The sequence below is a fragment of the Anomaloglossus baeobatrachus genome, chromosome 2 (genome assembly GCF_048569485.1).
Source record: "Anomaloglossus baeobatrachus isolate aAnoBae1 chromosome 2, aAnoBae1.hap1, whole genome shotgun sequence".
NCBI classification, from domain to species: Eukaryota; Metazoa; Chordata; class Amphibia; order Anura; family Aromobatidae; genus Anomaloglossus; species Anomaloglossus baeobatrachus.
Window position 1 is genome coordinate 290,624,267 of NC_134354.1, and position 21,392 is coordinate 290,645,658.

The 21,392-nt window shown below is 46.6% G+C and overlaps 1 protein-coding gene across 1 annotated transcript in view; it reads left to right on the plus strand.

Moving 5' to 3' along the window:
* The window catches only part of KDM5B (lysine demethylase 5B), a 153,487-nt gene extending 134,583 nt beyond the window's left edge, over positions 1-18,904 (plus strand). The window contains exons 21-28 of the mRNA XM_075335848.1: positions 5,606-5,744; positions 5,827-6,006; positions 6,532-6,693; positions 6,776-7,255; positions 7,396-7,507; positions 9,909-10,111; positions 15,278-15,544; positions 18,013-18,904. Of these exons, the coding sequence (XP_075191963.1) occupies positions 5,606-5,744; positions 5,827-6,006; positions 6,532-6,693; positions 6,776-7,255; positions 7,396-7,507; positions 9,909-10,111; positions 15,278-15,544; positions 18,013-18,150 (1,681 nt within the window). The 3' untranslated portion in view covers positions 18,151-18,904. The remainder of the gene's footprint in view (positions 1-5,605; positions 5,745-5,826; positions 6,007-6,531; positions 6,694-6,775; positions 7,256-7,395; positions 7,508-9,908; positions 10,112-15,277; positions 15,545-18,012) is intronic.
* The last annotated feature ends 2,488 nt before the right edge of the window (positions 18,905-21,392 follow it).

Consider the following 21,392-nt stretch of genomic DNA (forward strand, 5'->3'; position numbering starts at 1 on the left):
AGAGCTATCGGACCTCCGGGAGGCCCCTTGGCTTCCAGCACTCCCACTGCGGGTGACAGCGGCCACAGCCGCTGCGACCGTGGGTCGTGCCTGCTCCTCCTCCGTTCCTGACCAAGTCGCCGGTTCAGGCAGACCTACCTGGCTTCCTGACACCCCGGTTGTGGGGGAACCCTGCACCGAAATCTTACCTGGGAGCACTTCTGCTCCGGGACCGGCCCCAATCTCACCTGCCTGTTCCCCCCCTGCAGCAACAGAACCCCGCTGTGAAATCTCTGGGGACCCCACATTTGCTGTGGTAGCCCCCACCCCACACACTGGTCCTCCCCCTGCAGCACCCTGCTCTCTGCTTATCCCTGCAGAGGGCAACAGATCCCAGCTCACAGGCTGATTACTTGTAGAGGCATTGTCACACCTTTCTCTGACCCCCTCCCCTGTCACAGCTGCAGCTGTGTGTGTGTCTATGGTGTCTATGCAAGCAGAAATATCAGAGTTCACTCCCCCCTCCCTTACATCATTCATAGAGAACACATTAACATTGTCAGGAGTCATGTCAGTACTGGCTGAAGGTTCAGCCTTTGGGGGGGGCCCAAACTGGGAGGTTATCTGCCCCAAATCTGTCCCAAGTAGCACGTTTGCAGGGATCCGATCAGTTACCCCTACCTCCCTCACCCCTCGCCCTGCGCCCCAGTCCACATAAACGCCAGCAACAGGCAGCGCCGGGTCAATGCCTCCAATCCCGGAGACAGCGAGGGTTTTTCCAGGTATCAAGTCTTGGGGGGGACACCATCTCAGGCCGCACCAGAGTCACCTCCGAGGCGCTGTCTCGCAGTCCTATGGTCACAGACCGGCCGACGGTGACAGGTTGGAAGCTGTCCAGGGACCTACCACCACCCCCACCCACACAATACACCTTGGGCGGCCCTTGGGACGGGGACGGAGCCGGGGCCTTGGGACGCTGAGGGCACATGGCCTTGAAGTGTCCAGGTAGGTTGCACTGGTGGCACCGTCTTGGTTCTGCCACGGGCCTGGAGAGGGGAGTTGAGGGGGACACCCCCTGCAGTCTAGGGGCAGGTGGGGCAGTCGCAGAATTCATCTTACCCCCTCTCCAGGTGCTGCTGGTGGCCGCTCTCCTGGCCTCAGGGGCCCGGTTGTTGGTGTAGTCATCGGCCAGGGCAGCTGTAGCCGTGGACCCCTTTGGCTTCTGGTCTCGGATGAACTGGCGGAGATCCTCAGGGCAGTTCCACAAGAGTTGCTCTGTGATGACCAAGTCCAGGATCTCCGGTCCGGTGGAAAGCTGCAGGCCTTGGGTCCAGTGGTCGGCAGCTCGGGCAAGTGCCCGCCGGTGGTCAGCCCAGGAGTCCTTTGGTCCCTTCTGCAGGGTCCGGAACTTCTTGCGGTAGGACTCCGGAGTGAGGTTGTACTGTTGGATCAGGGCCCGCTTGATGGTGTCGTAGCCCTGATCTGCCTCAGCAGGCAAGTCCCCAAGGATATCCAGGGCCTTACCCCTTAGACGGGGGGTCAGGTATTTGGCCCACTGATCCTTGTCCAGATGGTGCTGCAAGCAAGTCCGTTCAAAAGCAGTCAGGAAAGAGTCCAAGTCTCCATCCTTCTCCAGCACTGGGAAGTCCTCAACACGGACCTTTGGAAGTTTGGTGTCTTGAAGGTCACGTGTGGCTGATGAGGGCCGGAGCTGAGCTAGCTGCAGCTGGTGGTCACGCTCTGCCTGTTGCTGTCGCTCTTCACGTGCTGCTTGCCGCTCCGCAGCCTCAGCGTCACGCGCTGCCTGTCGCTCACGCTCGGCCATGAGTATCTCGTAGGTATCCCGGTCTCCAGCCATAAGCCTGGCCAAGGCAGCTTGAAGGAGGGCCTCTGCACCTCTCAGGCCGGAGGGATTGGCAAGTGGTGATCTGCGGCACGCTGCAGAGCCAGGTGATTCACTGTCCATTTCAGAGCGGAGGACTGGCATCTGGCTCGTTGAGGACCCTTGGGCGAGCTCCTCCTCATTTTGTCCAGCAGTGCCAGGTTGTGCGATGTCCTCTGCAGAGCTGTTCTCTGGCGTCGGGCTCTTGGAGGGCTCGTGGACAACCTCCTCATCGTCTCTGGCCTGAGCATCGGCCATTCCTTTGGCTTTGCTCCTGGTGCTCTCAGCCATTGTTGCAGACTTTGGTCACTGACACAGAACTGACACCTGATGTGCCCACACACCTTACAGTATCTGCACTCTGACACTCTAGTGTTGAGCTAGTCTGAAGACCCCAGCAGCCACAGCTGCTGCAGGCAGTCTTTAGTGTCTGGGAGTATGGGTCTCACACTCACACACACTATTATCTCGATCCCACCGCTATGCCACCAATATGTCACGAACCACCGGGGGGGTCACTCAGAAATCCCCCGCGCTGGCTACCAGTACGTCACAATCGGGGGGTAACAAGTGGGGGTCACCCCTCCTTTATACCTCCCGACCGACAGACAGAGCACGTGACGCGCTCTCCAGCGCCCCTCTTATAGTCAGGCCAATTATGGAATTGCCCGACAATAAGCAAGGAGGCCGCTATACTACTTATGCCGATTATTGAAGGGTCCCCGGTGAGAGTAGGGTATATATTCCCCCGACCTCCGCGGGCGGAATATATAAAACCTCCCCGAATCTCACTGGCCTCCCCACAATAATCCTTGGCACAACTCGCTGCCACCAACCGCTTCACTGTAACTATTAGCCGAACACACAGACGTGGGATTCAAGATCGAGATAACAGAACAGCCCAAGATTAATTATATAATTTAATCAGCCTAAAGCCACACTAGAAACTACAATATATACAATAGGAGATCTACAGAATATACATATGTCAGAGTACAGTTACAATCAAAGCATGGGTTACAAACAGGCATACACAGTTCCAGCAGTTACCTTGTGCGTCTGGCCACAGGGGGGCGCTGTAGACCAGGTTTCTAGGATCCTTCCCACAGATGTTTCCTACACGTGACCCCCAGCGAAAGAACACTGGAAAATGGCCGAAGTAGGGTTATCAACCTGGGCAAATCCAGGTCCCCTCCTACCTTAGTGACCTCAGAGGGAGCACTGCTCCACCCCTGGCTGGAGTTATGGACAATATCCACAACAGGGGATATGGCCATAACTTGGCCTGGGAGCGTCGTAGGCAGACGCCAACGCTCTCATTGTGACAGTTATGAATTTAGCTACAGAACGAGAGGACTCATGACTTGTCTACTAGTTCCCCATTGGCTGATATCACGCCTGGGGTATTTCCCCAGGTCCTGCTCCCATAAAAAGGGTGTGCCAGCATCGTCCGCATGCGGAGACACCATTTTTATGGTTGCCATATTTATCGGAAATATGGCTTGCGAGATATGAACCATAGTTTACTGGAGTCGTTCTGTCTGGATACTTCCAAGCTTGCTAATTAGATAGCAGCCCCTACCACAGGGTCACGGCAGGGAGTCATCCTGTGTCCATTGTTCCCACATCATCTAATCTCCATATCACAGGAGATGGCCATGGAGGTGTAAGTGGAACACAGACCAGTTCCTTTGACACCTATCTGCTAAACAAACCGTTTATCCCTGTGGTAAATTTTCTGATTGAAGGAGTTGTGTGAAGGAAAGGGGGGGTGACACCAGGAGAGGGCTTCCTGACATAACTTGAATATCATGATTTATCGTCATATCTCCGGATTTACCTCACAGTACCCATCATACTTGTAGCTCCAAATTGGCCCAGTAGATCTTGGTATGCAGAGCTAGACCACCTCCTCACAAATGTCCCCGTAGAAACTCCCAAATTTTTTAATCTCCCTTTACATAGTTTTCTTGTTCACAAGAATTCTCAGTCTCTATTTAATGGCAAGGCTGTTGAAGCCATGGTATTGAGATCTGCTAGGCCCGCTGATCAAGTCAACCAGACAATGATTAAGGCGAGGAAGCCTTCTTCCTCTTGCATACACCATTGCTAATGGAAGGCCTTCTTCCACTGCTGTGAAATCAACCAGATCACTTCCATGGTTTTCTCCTTGCCTTCCCTGCTGTCCTTCCTGCAATTGAGTCTTGATTCGGGCCGGTCTCTTAGCTCTCTCAAGGGTCAGGTCTTGGCGCTCTCAATACTCTTCCACAGAAACATGCCACCTGTCCCCAGGTCAACCTTCCTTCAGGCAGTAGCACATTCTGCGCCACCTTCCCAACCTCCGGTAGAACCTTGGGACATCAGCCTTGTTCAGGATGTCCTTAAGAGATCCCAATTTGAACAGCTACAAGAACTCTATCCTTCCTCTCCTCGAAGGTTGCCACCTTGACTGATTGAGGTGATGACTACCAAGTGTCCTAGCTCATGTCCCTCTCCTGCCTCTCCCCCTATCTGGTGTTTCACCAGGACAAAATGGTTTTCCGTTACATTCCATCCTTTCTCGCTACAGTGGTTTTCTTTTTTCACTTTATTTAGGACATTAGGCTCCCTTAGTTCTGCCCGTCTACTTTTCACCCTCGGGAGCCGGCACTATGTATGTTGGACCTCGTGAGAGCACTATGCCTCTAAATTGCCAGGATGTCACCTTTCAGATGAACAGACTCTTCCTTCGTGATTCCAAACGGTCATCGCAGGCGACTTGCCGCTTCTAGATGCACCATTGCCTTCTGGTTCCAATGTGTCATTTTGAAAGACTACTGGATAAATAACAGAGCATGCCCACTCCAGGTCGCTGCTTACTTCACTCACGCAGCAGGTGCCTCCTGGGCCATTTGTTACCAGGCGCCTGTCTCACAGCTATGCAGGGCTGCTACCTTGTCTTCCATTCATACCTTCTCAAAATTCTACAGGGTTCAGACCTACGCCTTGTCTGAAGCAAGCTTCTGTAAAAGAATCCTGCAAATCGAAGTCGTCAGAGCACAGACTTGAGGGTACTATCCTGTATTAGAACACCCCATGGTTTCATTTGTCCCCCCAATGTACCGATAGAAAATAGATTTTGGGTACTGGTACTGTCAAATCTTTCTTGGAGCCTTCACTGGGTGACACTGCACCCACCCTTGTGTTGAGTTAGGAGTTGTGTGTGTCTGACTATGCTACTTCAATATGTTCTTGCCTTGCTATTGTTTTTCATACTGCTTTCTCATTGATTTTATCTCCATGACAGTTCATGGGTGTATAATACTTTAAAAGAGCTAACTTTTTTTTTTTTTATGCATAGTTTCACCTTCCTAGTGGCAGCAGCATACACCCATGGTCTCCTGTGTCCCCCAATTAAGGCTCCAAAGCAGAGATTTTACAGCGAGTACCTAAAATGTTCTTTTTGTTGTGTGGGTTTTCATTTCTATTAGTGGCCACAGAATACTGTCTTTGTGTACTGATATAAAGGTAATATTTTCCACAATATATTAACCTTGGCAAGCTTTAATAAAGATATTGAGCTAAAAAGGAATATTGAGAGGTGAATGCAGCTGACTATAACATTGGCAATACCTTGGAATAATACACAAAAAGTAATGCAATGTATTTAATTACTCAACCTTTACTACAGATTATATATGTAAGCTGTAAATGATCTATGGTGGAATTGGTGCTCATGTTTCCCTTCCTTGCCCTTTTGTATAGACCACGTCGTGATCTTGACACTTTGACTACAGCACTGCGGGAAGTGGAGAATGTTCCAGCATACCTTCCAAGTGTGGAGTCTCTAAAGGATGCGGTGCAAAGAGCACAGGAATGGTTACAGAAGATTGAAGCTTTGCAGGTTAGGGGGGGTTATTTATTTCCAATGTACAGGTAGTAATAATAGGTCAGTAATAGTAATATTTTGTTTTGATCTCTTTTAGTGTGGTTCTAGAGTTCCAGTACTTGAAACATTGGTTGAGCTTGTGAATCATGGGCGAGCAATTCCGGTTCACCTTGGTCCATTGCCAAGACTTGAAGCCCTGGTTGGTGAAGTTCGTACCTGGACTGAATGTGCTACAAGCACGTTTTTGACATCCAACTCTCCCTATACTTTATTAGAGGTAAAAATGAGCCCCAGTTTCTGTGAAATCTGTTTTAGTAGATATCTCTTGTGCATTTTTCTTCTTTTCACAATGCAGAACTGTCTTGTCACATATTTCATCATGATCAGAACGATAAAATAGTTGGGTAGTCACTAAAAAAAAAAAAAAAGGCCAGTACATCGTTAAAGCACCAGCTCCTTGCTGGATGCAGGCAGTCCTTAGTAATATGAGTGATTGAGCATTAGTGCAATATACTGCTGAACATTCACTCACACCTATTATCCATGAAGGAGGATGGTTGTATTAGAAATATATACAGATGAGGCACTAGTCACACGGCTACCTGTGGTGCTCCATCCTGGGTAATGGCATATTGGTCACACCCATACTATTAGATCCTGTGTCCAGCACCTACACAAGTATACTACACAAGCTTTAGCAGCAACATGTCAAGAATCTCTAAACTGGACCTTGCAATTTCCTACTATGGCCAGGGCTAAGAAGTAGTCTAAACATTTCTTCTAACTCCTGTATATATTGCAGGTTCTCTGCCCTCGATGTGATGTGGGCTCTTCTAGCTTAAAAAGGAAAATGAGAAAGGTAAAGGATATACCAGCTTTATCAGGAAAGAAGAAATATCCCAAACCAGATGGCCTTCTGGAGTTGGAGAAGGCTTTGACAGAGAGTAAAGATACAGCTACTGCTGTAAGTACTGATCCGTGTCTAACAGATTTCAGGTATGTACTTATTACTTTCTACAATGATATATAATTCTATGCTTTAACAGATGGCAACTCTTGGTGAAGCCAGACTGCGTGAAATGGAGTCTTTACACAGCATGCGGGTCTCTAATGAAAATCGAATGTTGTTAAGAGAAGAACAGAGTGACTGGAAAGTGTGTGTTTGTCAGGGTGCACCCATGGCTCCTATGATCCAGTGTGAGTTGTGCCGTGCTTGCTTCCACACTGGATGTATTACAACTCCGAGGCACGGGTCCCTAGTGTGGCTGTGTCCACAGTGCCATCGCTCAAAGAAACCACCTCTGGAAAAAATCCTTCCTCTATTGGCATCTCTACAACGTCTTCGTGTTCGACTACCAGAAGGAGATGCATTGCGCTATCTTATAGAGAGGACAGTCAGTTGGCAGCATCGGGCACAGCATATTCTGTCTTCTGGAGACCTACAGCTTGCACAAGAAAGAGTCAGCTCAAGTCAACTATACAATAGATGGCAAGCCACAGCCGGGCAGCTTTCTGATACTTGCAATGTAAGTCAGCATTCACAAGACACAGTTTACATGTAATCGGTTTTCACCCCCCCCCTTTTTTTTTTTTTTTCTTTACCTAATTTGTTAAATGAAATTATTAGGTTACAAATATATTATTCAATAATTAAATTTTTCTGCAGGTATCACAGAGTGTTGGGGCGACTTCATTCTCTCTGTCTCATGAATGGGACAATAGGACAACCTACGTCCAGTCCCCATTTTCTCCTGGACGCAACTGTGTACCCCTGAATAGTAAGTGTCATGTCCTTTTTTAAAAAATATATATATAAAAAATGTACCTTAATCTTCAAAAAATACATGACCGGTTAGCCATGTGTGTTTGACAACTATGGTCATGTTAACCCTCTCACTGCCTAAGATGTATTATTCTGATATGCCTGTAAACAAGTGTCATGAATATAATATAATGGCTACAGTGTGACTCTTAAACTAAGCTGAGAGCGTGCACAGCAATATTTGTAGGAAGACCTTGACTTGGTAGCAGAAAGAAATGACTGACTGTTTACTGCCATCTGGATCGCAGGTTCTTTACTTCTGTTGATTTTGTGAAGATGCACATATTTAACTAGTGAGTGTCTAAATATCTGCTTTTATTAGACCTTTTGCAAATACTCCTTTTATGCATTTTTCCAAAAATTTAAGCTTTAAAATTTAGAATTGCAAAATGCTACTCGTGTGGGTGATTAACTCTTCTTAACTGATGCATAAAATGTTAACTAATGGGTTAATCCCATGTAAAATATTTATTGTCTATCCACAGAATAGGTGATAAATAATTCATAGTTGGAGGCCTAATCATTTGGTATTTACGGGTCTTAAGCCCCTGGGCCATATTTATCTAAGGTTGGATTCACACATCTGTCTACCATGGACCACAATGCACCTGAAGGTTGTGTCCCGTGACCTGATCTTGACAGTTTCATATATGCCTATAAGGCTGTTGAGTCAGGGTCGGGAGAGTCATTGATCGGTCCGTGACTTGTGCTGCAATCACACACCAGTGTGTCATGTTTAAGTGTGCCACAATTCTTAATTTTCACAAAAAAAATTTCATGACTTGCACCGACTTTATGATGCATTCTGGATTCTTTTTCCCGAATTTTTCATTTAAGGTACTGTTTCCCCAAAAATAAGACACTGTCTTATAATTTTTTTTGCCCCTGAAAATGCGCTAGGGCTTATTTTCAGAGTAGGGCTTATTCTCGGGGAAGCATGGTTGGGGAAAATTTACCTCTCAAAAAATAGATTTTCTCCGCCCCTCCTTCCCAGGAGACTCATACTTACCAGACCCGGACCTCTGCATGGCTCCCAGGTCCTCCTGCGATCCTCGGCAGGTGCTCACAGCAGGTATGCTGCATGCTGACCTCACCTGCTTCTGGCCACCACATACATTGGTCACGCATACATTGATCACGCACACATTGATACATTGATCACGCACACACACTCGCCACATCCAGCGATATTGATTGGTTCCGGCTGGCAGAGAATCATGGGATGCAGTGCAGTGGAGCGTGAGGACCTGTGGGTGGAACGCATACAGGACCTGTGGCTGGAATGCATCGCTGTGTTCCATCTGCCGCTTCTTGCACTCCACTGCGTCCCACTCTGCCAGACGGAATCAATCGATATCGCTGGATGTGGTGAGTGTGGGTGTGTGATCCACTGCAGGTCCTCCTGGTCGGCATCTGGTGAGTATGATCGCGGGGTCTTCTGTCTTCTTTCTTTTAGGGGTTTCTGCTTTCTATAATGAAGTATCCTGCAGTATTCTTTAACTTTTTTAGCTGCATGGACTCTTCATTATTAAACTGCGACTAGTGCTTATTTTCGGGGTAAGGCTTATATTTAAGCCTTACACCAAAAACTCTGAAAACTCCTCCTAGGGCTTATTTTCGGGGTGAGGCTTATTTTTGAGGGAAATACTATAGTTGATCTCACTGTAAATGGGCATGCAATGCAATACTCCCAAATTGTGATGCACGTTTCTGGCATAAAATAAGCCATTAGCAGGTGATGTAAACTTAGCCCGGTTTCTCACATCCGGCTTTTTGCTGGTTTGGCAGATGCAGCGCAATCCAGTACAGTGTATACAGTACAATGTAGCGCGACAAGCGCCAATCACATGCTGTCATGTGATCGGAGCATGTGACCCGGAAGTTACAGCGCTGTCATTGTACTGTATACACTGTACTGGCGTGCGGTGGAACACCGGCGAAAAGCCGGATGTATGAAACCGGCCTTACACTACATGTTCTTTAAATTGGTCAAATTTAGCAATTAAAATAGGCCAAATTTATCAAAATGGTTAATGCTGAGAAAGTCTTAGTTTTGATAAATATGCCCTGCTATGTTGTAAGTAGTTTGAATGGAGCTTTGATTGCACATGTGCCCTGCCACTGTGAATGTGATGCTCTTCTGAGGCCCCATGATATTGATGGCATTCAGTAAGAGCAGACAGTGTCGCTGCAGGTGAGTGCAATGCACATGTCAGAAGTGTAGACCCCGACCAAGTGAGGGGCTAATGAGTGTCTGTAAGCCGTATAAATGCTAGATTACTGTGCAAATGAGTTCTCGATTTTTAAGCCTAATTAAGTCTACTACTAATGCTTTTCTTTACCTATTTTTGTTCTAGGTTTAAGTACTGAATTGGATGAGTTACTTATGGAAGCTCAGCTTCTGCAAGTGTCACTTCCTGAAGTACATGAACTTTATCAGGCTCTTGTTTCCCAGCCAAACACACTGACTCCTGAGCGTAGCTTAAGCCCATCAGGCCCTGGGAGAGAGAAGGCCCCCTGTAAGCAGCAGGGAACAGAATGGAGCACAACACGTTCTGAGGTACGAAGAGAATAACTTAGAGAATCTGTCACCAGGTTTATGCTACCCAGCAAAATGTAGAGACCGAGACCCTCATTCCAGTGATATCACTTACTGCGCTGCTTGCTGTCATTTTGAGAAAATCACTGCTTTATCTGCTGCAGATCTACCAGTTCTCTAAATGCTGAATCTATAACCCTGCCCACACCACTTATTGGCAACATTCTATTTACATTGTGCATAGGCAGAAAGATGCCAATTAGTCGTGAGGCCAAGGTTATACAAAGCTGATAAATATGGAGGACTACATGACAGCAGGTCTTTTAGTGAAAATCTCCTGATAAAATTCAGTTTTATAAAAGTACAACAAGCAGCACACAGTAAGTGACGCATCCCTAGAATCAGGATCACTGTCCTTACATTATGCTGGTCACAGATTAGGTGGCAAAAACCTGATAAATTCCCTTTAACACACAGATTTGGCAGTCCTCCTACAGTCACCTTGTTTAGTCAAGCTTTAGCCTGAGTGCCTGTCACTTCTGAAAAAAAATACAATTTCATCTGCTGTCACTTTCTGTAAGATTTTCCTAAAATATGATTAAAGTAAATAATTTCCGTCAGTGTTAGAGACCCAGATTTTGCTGTAATGATGCCAGAGTGAGCAGAGCATTGGGTTCTGGCAGGTAGCAACTTTGTGAGGCGGAGCCAATTCTTTTTTTTTTTACAGCATCTGAATGTTAGATCTTTGTGCTCCGATCTGGTAGGATTTATGGCGGACTTATCAATGCACCTAGGGTCGGTATTTGTCTATTTTCTCAAAAGCAAATGAATTTCTCAATGTATCCCAATAAGTAGCAAATACAAAAAATGAAAATGAAACAAAAATGTTCCCCACTTCTCAGCAGGAGCCTGTATTTAAAAATGAAATGGAATACCTGTTTTTGGGATAGGGTAAAGGGGAGGGGGAGGGTGCTTTGTAAGGGGTATTTCACACACAGCGAGATCGCTGCTGAGTCACGTTTTTTGTGACCTCATTAGCGATCTTGTTGTGTGTGAGCTGTAACCAAGGTAAACATTGGGTAACCAAGGTGGTTACCCGATATTTACCTTCGTTACCAGCCTCCGCAGCTCTCATGCTGCCAGTGCCGGCTCCTGCTCCCTGCACACGCTAAGATAAGCGGTGTGCGCTGGTAACTAAGGTAAGCATCGGGTAACCATACCCGATGTTTACCTTAGTTACCAGTGTCCGCAGCTTCCAGACGCCGGCTCCGTGCAAGCGCAGTGTTGCTTGCACGTCGCTGGGGGCTGGTCACTGGTCGCTGGTGAGATCTGCCTGTTTGACAGCTCACCAGCGACCATGTAGCGATGCAGCAGCGATCCTGACCAGGTCAGATCGCTGGTCGGATCGCTGCTGCATCGCTAAAGTGTGAAGGTACCCTAACTCATGTAATAAGATGTCCTTGTGAACAATACAGCTAGATAAAGGAGATGAATAGAGCTGATTGCAAGGGGTTAAAGGGAATCTAGCACCAGGTTTTTGCCACCTAATCTGAGAGCAGCATAGTGTAGGGGCAGAGATCCTAGTTCCAGTGATGAGTCAAATATGGAGCTGCTAAGTGCAGTTTTGATAATCTCCTGCTGATTAAACCGTGATTTTATCATTAGAGGATTACTTGGCGTGCTGCAGGTAGTCCAGCATATTCATGAGCTCTGTATAACTGCTAGATCTGCAGCAGAGGAAATGATATTATCAAAATAACAGCAAACAGCTCAGTAAGTGACACATTGCTGGAATCTGGGTCTCTGTCTCTCCATTATGCTGCTCTCAGATGAGGGAGCAAAAACCTGGTGACAGATTCAATAAGGTTAATTTACTGGAAGAGGATATAGCTGCTTGTAAAAGACTAATGTACTGGAGTAGGATATAGCTGCTGAATCTCACTTTGTACACAGCTATTCGCAGTCACAATGAATAAACAGCTGTTAAAGGGAACCTGTCACGTGGAAAAAATGCTATTAACCTGCAGATATGAGGTTAATATGCAGGTTAATAGTGTTTGAAACTTTCCTGGTGCCTATACATTGAACCCTGCGGCCAGGAGGAAATTTTCCCTCTGCCTATGCATTGAACCCTGCGGCCATGAGTAAATTAAATTAACTTTAATCCTCCAAGTGGCATTTGGATTTCAGTCACGAGGGTGGCGCTGGCACTGGTTCGGTCACTGCTCTCGATAGAGTGGCGCCGCTCACATGACTGAAACTCAAACGCTGCTGGGAGGACTAAAGTTAATTTCCTCTTGGCAGCAGGGTTCAATGCAGCCTTCAGGCAGATTTAAAATGCTATTAATCTGCAGGTTTACCCCATATCTGCAGGTTAATAGCGTTTTTAGGTGACAGATTCCCTTTAAGAGCTACTTCTATGGCTCCATTATCTAACCTTCTTTTGATACCTACGTAGCATACAGCAACACAGATCTCCCCATGTATTTATATGTGGCTCAAAATCTTCCCTGACAGAGTGGTATCTATGAAGTTCAGACGCAAGAAGGCTCACAGAGCGGTCAAAATAGTCTCCTAGTGGAGAGCTTTGATTTCAGCTGACTCGTGTCTCCTCTTAAAGGGGTTGTCCAGTCTTCTGCTAAGTCTGCAGTCAGTCATTGTGACTGCAGACGTGTGACTCCTTACAGCATGTGCACCTCATGCTGTTAGGCTATGTGCGCACTAGAAAAGTGATTTTTCTCAAGAAAATTTCTTGAGAAACTTCTGGGAGTTGAAGATTACCGCACCAAAACCGTGGGAAAAACGCATGCGTTTTTGCCGCGGTATTTCCGCAGGTTGGTCCCTGCGTTTTTTTTATGCTGAACTGCAAAAAATAATATAGATAGATAATCGATAGACAATGGATAGAGGGAAAGATGGATAGATGAATAGATAGATAGATAGATGAGAAAGACCTATATAATGTCCCACCCCCTGCATATTCTAAGCTGGCACCCTTTAGTGACTTTCATGTGGCACTAAAGGGTGCCTAGCCTTGTATTTAGCCAAAAAATAAATAATTTAAAAAAAAAAAAATGACGTGAGGTCCCCCCATCTTTTGTAGCCAGCTGGGGTAAAGCAGACGGCTGCAGCCTGCAGACCACAGCTGGCAGCTTCACCTTGGCTGGTAATCCAAAACAGAGGACACCCCACGCTGTTATTTTACATTAAATAAATAATTTAAAACAAAAAACGTGGGGTCCCCCCCCATATTAGATCACCAGCCAAGGTAAAGCGGACAGCTGGGGTCTGATATTCTCAGACTAGGGAGGTCCACTGTTATTGGACACTCCCCAGCCTAAAAGTAGCAGGCTGCAGCCGCCCCAGAAGTGGCGCATCCATTAGACGTGCCAATCCTGGCGCTTCGTCCCAACTCATCCCGTTGCCCTGGTGCGGTGTCAAACGGGGTAATATATGGGGTTGATGCCAGATGTGTAATGTTACCTGGCATCAAGCGTCTATCAGATACCTGACATCACCAACCCAGTCAGTAAGAAATAAAAAATAGACAACTAAAAAAGGTTTATTTGAAAAAACACTCCCCACATTCCCTCTTTCACCAATTTATTGACAAGAACAATCAAATCCGGGTCCGGCGTAATCCAATAAGGGGGTGGGGGGGGGGTCCCACCCCACGACGATCCATACCATAGTCACTGTCCCAGTAAGTGAAGAACAGAAGGTTCCCCATTGGCTGGGAGAGTAATGCAGTGACCTGAGCTAACATCAATAGGTCAGCCCAGGTCACAGCAGGGGATGATGAGCGCTGCCATCAGTAGGTTAGATGAGATCATTACCTGCTGTGATGATCTCCTGCAGTCCTGCAATCAGCGCTGTTACTGCCTTCTATGCCCGCCGCGTTCTCAGCAGTATCGCGAGAGCCCGTGACATCACCGCCAGTGACAGTCTCGGGCCGCGGGCATAGACGGCAGTGACAGCGGTGACGTCAGGAGGCAGGAGATCGTCACAGCAGGTAATGATCTCATCTAACCTCCTGACAGCAGCGCTCGGCATCCCCGCGGCTGCACGCACAGCAGGGTGACAAGCTGTTGATACTGCGGGCAGACACTGCAGTGCAGGCAGCCACGGAAGTGCTTCTGTGCGGCGTCCAGGGAGTGTGATCTGTGTGTTTACTCTGCTCCGCTTCCTCTTCTGTCATAATGACATCACTCCCTGCAAAACCGCAGGCAGCGATGAGCATTACCGCAGGTAAATCGCGGCTATACCGGGGGTATACCGCACATCATTTGCTACCTGCGGTATACCCCCGGTATTTCGCGATTACATTACAGTGAATGGAGTGAAATACTGGGGGTATACCGTAGGTACCTGCAGAAAAGAAGTGACATGCACATTTTATCAAGAAATTTTCTCAAGAAAATCTTCACAAAGAATTTTCTTGAGAAAAAAACAAAGCGTGCGCATAGCTATTTTTTTTTTCCCTATAGGTTATGCTGGGAAATGTCTGCAGAAAGATTTCAAACATTTCTCAAGAAATTTTTGCAGCAAAACCGCGGGTAAATCCGCGGGTAAAAACGCCTAGTGCGCACAGGGCCTTAGGATTTTCTGCTACTGCTGGTGATTTACACACTTCAGCCAAATTCCGGCTAGACATGCTCAGGCTCACGCTGAAAAAAAAGTTACATTGACTGTAGACTTGTATCAAAAGACTGGGCAGCCTTCTTTAAGGATCAAAGCTTTAGTTACCAAAATAGAGAAAATATTTTTTTTTTACCTAATACATCAGAAATGTTTCCCAGGAGGTCATAGGTAATAATATATAATAATATTTTTTCATTTATATAGCGCTATTAATTCCACAGCGCTGTACATACATCAGCAGCACTGTCCCCATTGGGGCTCACAATCTAGAGTCCCTATCTGTATGTCTTTGGAGTGCCACATAATCTTTAATTATTCTCTATAAATAGGTAGCCTTGTCATATTGCTTTATGATTTGAGAACCTGGACCCTGAACAATTAAATAGGAGATTGTGATTTGCTTCAGATAAACCTAACTTTTTAAGACCTATACTTTTTTTTTTTTTTTGTGTATGTGGGTGGGGTACAAAATGAAATGTATTCACCTGAGTGATTTAGAAATGTTCACAGTAGTATTGTGGTACCATTTACTTATATGTTTTCAAGGTTGTATCCTGTTTAATGAAGAAGGAAAGAACAGAGTGCACAGACAAAAAGTTAAAAAGGCGTCATGAGACCTCTGATGGTCGAATGAAGAAGACATCTGCTCCACGGAAAAAGAGGGTGAAATCCTTGCAGACCAAAGACCTGTGCAGCAGAGAGCAACATCTAGATATCCGGGACAGTGATTCCATGTGTTCTTTTACATCAGAGTCTGAGGATGATAATGCAGTTTGTCCTGCAGACCAATGCATAGAGCCTGAGGGCGATGAGGTAAGGAATAGGGCGCGCAAGACCTAAAATTCCAAACACACAGTGCGCATCTTACTACATTATTAACAATCATCTAGATATGCATATTGTTTTCTTCATTCAGTCCTAATCGCCTTCCTCTTCCCCATTAATAATCAAAAATACACAAGTCCCATCGATCAAAATCTAAAATTAACACGATCAGTAAATGGTGTAATGAGAGAAATCTAAACATTAGAATTACGGCCACCACAACACAGCAAAAAAGAAAACAAAGCAACAAAACTAGAAAGATACGATCAGAACATTGTATCTACCTCAAAATAGTATCAAATAAAAACGCCTTAGTGCACATGACATAAACCTCAGTAATCAAAAATTGTAGCGTTGACTGGTCTCGCAAAATAGGAACACAAGCAAAATGTTTTGTTTGGGTTTTTTTGTTTGGTTTTGGTGTAATAATACTGACCTGGAGAATTATAGTGCTTGGTAATTTTTACCATATAGCAGGGCTGGGCAAAGTGCAGCCTATTAGCTACATCTGGCCCTCAGTCTTTTTCAGTCCGACTTGCTGACCGATACGGCCAAAGGGCTGAAATCAGTGGGCCGCACCGTGCTCTCCTCACCCAACCTGCCTGATGTCACCACTCTTTGCATCATGAGGTTGCAGACAGCTTTGAATACATTGCTGGAGGCGCGTCAGCTGGCTCAGTCTTCATCAAACAGTGTGAGCCACGCCTTTGTTGTACGGAGCATCAGAGACTGGAGCAGAGTGCTGGGGATGGTGGGAAGTACTGTATGTCATGTTTTGTTTTTCACTGTGTATGGATGTTTGCATGTACCGTCTATAGGAAGCTGTCTGGGGGCTCAAATGTATATAGGAGGGTATGTGGGGGCTCATGCTGTATTTAGGAGGCTATGTGGGGTCTCATGCTGTATTTAGGAGGCTGCGAGGCTCATGCTGTATATAGGGGGCTATGTGGGGACCATAATTTATATAGGAGGCTGTGGGGGGCTCATGCCGTATTTAGCAGCTATGCGGGGCTTATTATGTATATTGTGTATATTGGAGGCTATAAGGTTCATACTATATATAGGAGTTATTTGGGGGCTCACAATGTATGTGGGGGGCTGTGAGCGGGCTCCCACTGTATATAGGGGGGCTGTGTGAGGGCTCATCCTGTATGTAGCAAGCAGTAAGAGCTCATGCTGTTTGTAGGGAGCTATGTGTGGGCTCATACTGTATATTTATATTTTAAGTTTATTTGAAGGCTCATAATGTATATAGGGGGCTGTGTGGAGGCTCATACTGTATATAGGGACTGCGGTTTGTGCTCATACTGTATATAGGGGGTTGTCAGCATACTTATTTCTGCTCAATGATGCAATTAATATTCATACAAAATAATGTTAATATTAAGATTAGGCAGAATTAATTTCAGCCTATTTGGATCAGCCTCCACACCAGTCACCATCTCATGTGGCCCCTTGGGAAAATTAATTTCCCACCCCTACTGTATAGTGAACACTATAAATTAAAAGAAAAACAAAAACCCCAAACACTTCTGGCATTGCACTTTTTTTAGAATTGCGCTGCACTGGAATTTTTTTCTCTTTCCATTATATCACATTGATAAAATAAATTGCGTTATTGCAAAGTACAAATCTTTCCACAAAAAAACAAGCCCCCCATACTCCTATATCCACAGAAAATTATTGAAAGTGGAAAAGTTTTAAATTCCAGGTGTTATCCTCTTTCAATGTTCTAAGCCTTGGCTGAACCACACTGTGTACACCCTTCTGCGGGCCCAGGTCTCTGCATTGTCTGCTACACCTGATCTGTGAGCTCAGCAGCGCCTCCTGTGTGGACAGGTCGCCCCCTTCAGAACTGCAGACTAGTCTGGTTTCTGGTTATAGTTAGTGTTAAGCGAGTAGTTGACTATTCGTACTCGCTATGCTGTTAGTGAGTACGGTCTGCTACTCGCATATTCATTACGAGTAGTGGGAACAATGTTAAGTCAATGGGAAATACTCGCTAAGTAGCGAAGAACCCAAAAACAGTACTTTCCGTGCAAGTAGAGAATAGTACGGCTTTCAGGTTATTCGATACTTAGGGAGTATTTCCCAATGACTTACATTGTGCCCACTATTCATAACGAATATGCGAGTACGAATAGTCATCTACTCGCTCAACACTAGTTATAGTCTCTGGCTGGATATTCTTACTACATTTTGGTGTTTCAGAGAAATTTATTTTTGGCCGCATGAATAAAGTGAAAGATTCCCTTTACAGTGTCACTATTTGCAGATGACAAAACTGGGTAGAATTTTTTTTTTTTTGTCTAATTTGCTCAAAATCTTACAGAAAAATGTGTGTGAAATGTGAGCGCAGTGGAGGTACAGTAACGCTTGTATACACCTCTGTGGGTGGCCTGTTACGGCTCTGTACAAGAGCTGTCTTTACAATTCTCTTTCTTTTTCTGTTGCAGGTGGACTGGGTACAGTGTGACGGAAGTTGTAATCGTTGGTTTCACCAGGTCTGTGTGGGGGTATCCGCAGAAATGGCTGAGAAGGAGGATTATGTGTGTGCTCACTGCATTGAAGCAAATACAGTTGCATTAAAATAAATGCAGGATCTCTCCCTCAGTGAATCAAGACTGTAATCTCCTGCCCAAGTCCTGGCTGGGATTCATGGACAATACTCACAGGAGCTTTAGGATTCTTTTACTTTCCTTTAGACACATGCCAGGTTTCCTTTCCAAATCCAGCTCCCAATGGTGCTTCTCAGACCCTATAATTCCAGTGCTCCTTCCAGGGATCTCGGACTTCACTGAAAGATGAATTGTTTTGGAAGATGATCTTCCTGTTACAGATCAGCTGGGTCTCCAGCACAATTAGTTTGTTATAAGTTGTTTGGTTTCTGAAGAGCATTTGGACCTCATAAGTATGGATTGCGGGTCAGTGCAGACACAAGGGAGTCTAGATTAACTTTCACTTGGGGTGAGGTACCAAGGTATGAAATTTAAGTTCCATTTAAGACCATATGGTTTGTGTTTGTTTTTGTGTAGGAAAGTTTTCCTGAGCAATAACTTTGGTTTTGTTTCTTTTTCTTTCTTAAAATTCCAAAACTGAAATCAAATGCTGAACCTTTTGCTCTGAATTAAAGCCCTTTCCAAATTAGGGTCTTGTACAGAAATGTGGGGTGAGTAGGTGCTTAGGGCAGCCAGAGTGTTAGACCTAGCAAACTGAGCTGTACGTCAGCTACCCTTAAATCCCGATTTAATTATTATTTCTTGTTTTGTTTTTGGCTTTTCTTGTAGCTTGTATTAAATTTTGCAGTTTATATTGTGGAATAAAATCCTTGGTTATAACAGAAAAAAACCCTCATTTCTCTGTACCCAAGTATCACATAACTGTGTTATAACTAGTTACATAGGAGGTCTTCATTTTATCAGGTATATGTACTATTTACCCAAGTAATTTGTGCAGGTTTTTAACAAGAAAGCTGTAGCCATCTAGATATGTGAGCCTCACTGTAAAAGCTTGAACAGACATCGATGGTGTTGACAACTTGCCCATGGAGCAGCACTGGTATGTGCCACTTCTTTGTCGCTCTATTGGGAGACCCAGACAATTGGGTTGTATAGGCTATGCCTCCGGAGGCCGCACAAAGTATTACACTCAAAAGTGTTAAGCCCCTCCCCTTCTGCCTATACACCCCCCGTGCTCCCACGGGCTCCTCAGTTTTTTGCTTTGTGCGAAGGAGGTCAGACACGCACAGCACAGCTCCACAGATTGGTCAGCAGCAGCTGCTGACCAGGTCGGATGGAAGAAAAGTGGGCCCATATAGGGCCCCCAGCATGCTCCCTTCTCACCCCACTCTTGTCGGCGGTGTAGTTAAGGTTGAGGTATCCATTGCTGGTACGGAGGCTGGAGCCCACATGCTGCTTTCCTTCCCCATCCCCCTCAGGGCTCTGGGTGAAGTGGGATCCTATCGGTCTCCAGGCACTGAGACCGTGCTTCATCCACAACTCCTGTGGAGACTGCTGGATAGGAGCCGGGTACCGTTCAGGGACATGGCCCTGCTACTTGAAGGTACTCTGTATCCCTGTGGGGACCGCGCACGGCAACACCTCAGCTTTGCTGGGTGTGCTAGTGCACCGGGGACCGCGGCGCTGACCGGGTTTAACTGTGCCATTACACACTCAGCGTCGCTGAGTGTGTTTATTGTAGGGGCTACCGCGCTAACCGCCGCTGCCATGGGAAACTGCGGCGCGGCTGGGACTTGTAGTTCGCCGGGGACTTCGGCGCCGGCCGCGCTTTTACGGCGGCCATGCTTATACTCGAGTCCCCGGCTTTCTTGCGGCCTAGCTTCCTTTTCTCCCACCCCCAGCCCTGACAGGCAGGGGAAGGGAGGGACGCTGCACGGAACGAGCAGCACTGAGGGCTGGAGTATGATTTGCATACTCCACCCCCCTCACTGTGCACAGTGTGAGCACCAGTTCCCGCACTTTCTCGGCCACGCCCACGGCTCCCTCCTCTCGTCAGGACGCCGCAGCCATTCCTGTCAGATCCTCCGACGCTGCAGAGAGGGACAAACCCTGGGAGACCCAGACACGGTCTCTGGTGGCCTCACAACCGCTTTAGGCGGCTGGTAAGCAGCACCTGTTGGTGCTAGCCCCATGGTGCTGTAGTGTATTGATACATTATTTGTTTATAGTATATACTCTACACTGTATGAGCACAGTTCATTCTGGCTATATACCCTATTGTGTTACTCAGGGAAAACAATAGCATGGCGCCCACAAAAGGCAGGGGTGCCAAAACACAGGCTTATTATGCTGCGTGCGCCGCATGTAAGACCCCGCTACCGGCAGGTTCCACTGACCCTCATTGTGTGCACTGTTCGGCCCCTGTGACACTTCTTCAGCCAGAGCCTCTGCTAAGAGGGGCCCAGGGGGAGCCACCTGTTGACACTGTCCAGGTGACGGGGACTGAGTTTGCAAAACTCTCTGAGACTATGGCTAAGATACTAGAAGCCTTGCAGTCCAGGCCGGTATCTCAGCAAAGGGACTCTGTTGAATCATTGTTCCCTGACCCCCCTCAGTTGGTCCAACAATGTCCTCCCGGGGTATCTCATACATCCCAGGCTGAGGGTTATGACTTAGACCCCAGCCCCAGACCGAATAAGCGGGCTCGCTTAGAATTTCCCTCGACATCATATTGTTTAGGGTCTCAGCGGGGGGAATCTCTGGTTGATGATGCGGAGACAGCTGATCAGGATTCTGATCCTGAGGGCGCTCTCAATCTTAATACTACAGACGGGGACGCCATAGTGAACGATCTTATTGCGTCCATCAATCAAATGCTGGATATTTCTCCCTCAGCTCCTCCGGCGGAGGAGTCAGCGTCTCAACAGGAGAAATTCCGTTTCAGGTTCCCCAAGCGCACACAGAGTATGTTTCTAGACCACTCTGATTTCAGAGAGGCAGTCCAGAATCACCATGCTTGTCCAGATAAGCGTTTTTCTAAGCGCCTTAAGGATACACGTTATCCTTTCTTTGTCGCTCTATTGGGAGACCCAGACAATTGGGTGTATAGCTACTGCCTCCGGAGGCCACACAAAGTATTACACTTAAAAGTGTAAGGCCCCTCCCCTTCTGCCTATACACCCCCCGTGGGATCACGGGCTCCTCAGTTTTCATGCTTTGTGCGAAGGAGGTCAGACATCCACGCATAGCTCCACTGTTTTAGTCAGCAGCAGCTGCTGACTATGTCGGATGGAAGAAAAGTGGGCCCATATGGGGCCCCCAGCATGCTCCCTTCTCACCCCACTCTTGTCGGCGGTGTTTGTTAAGGTTGAGGTATC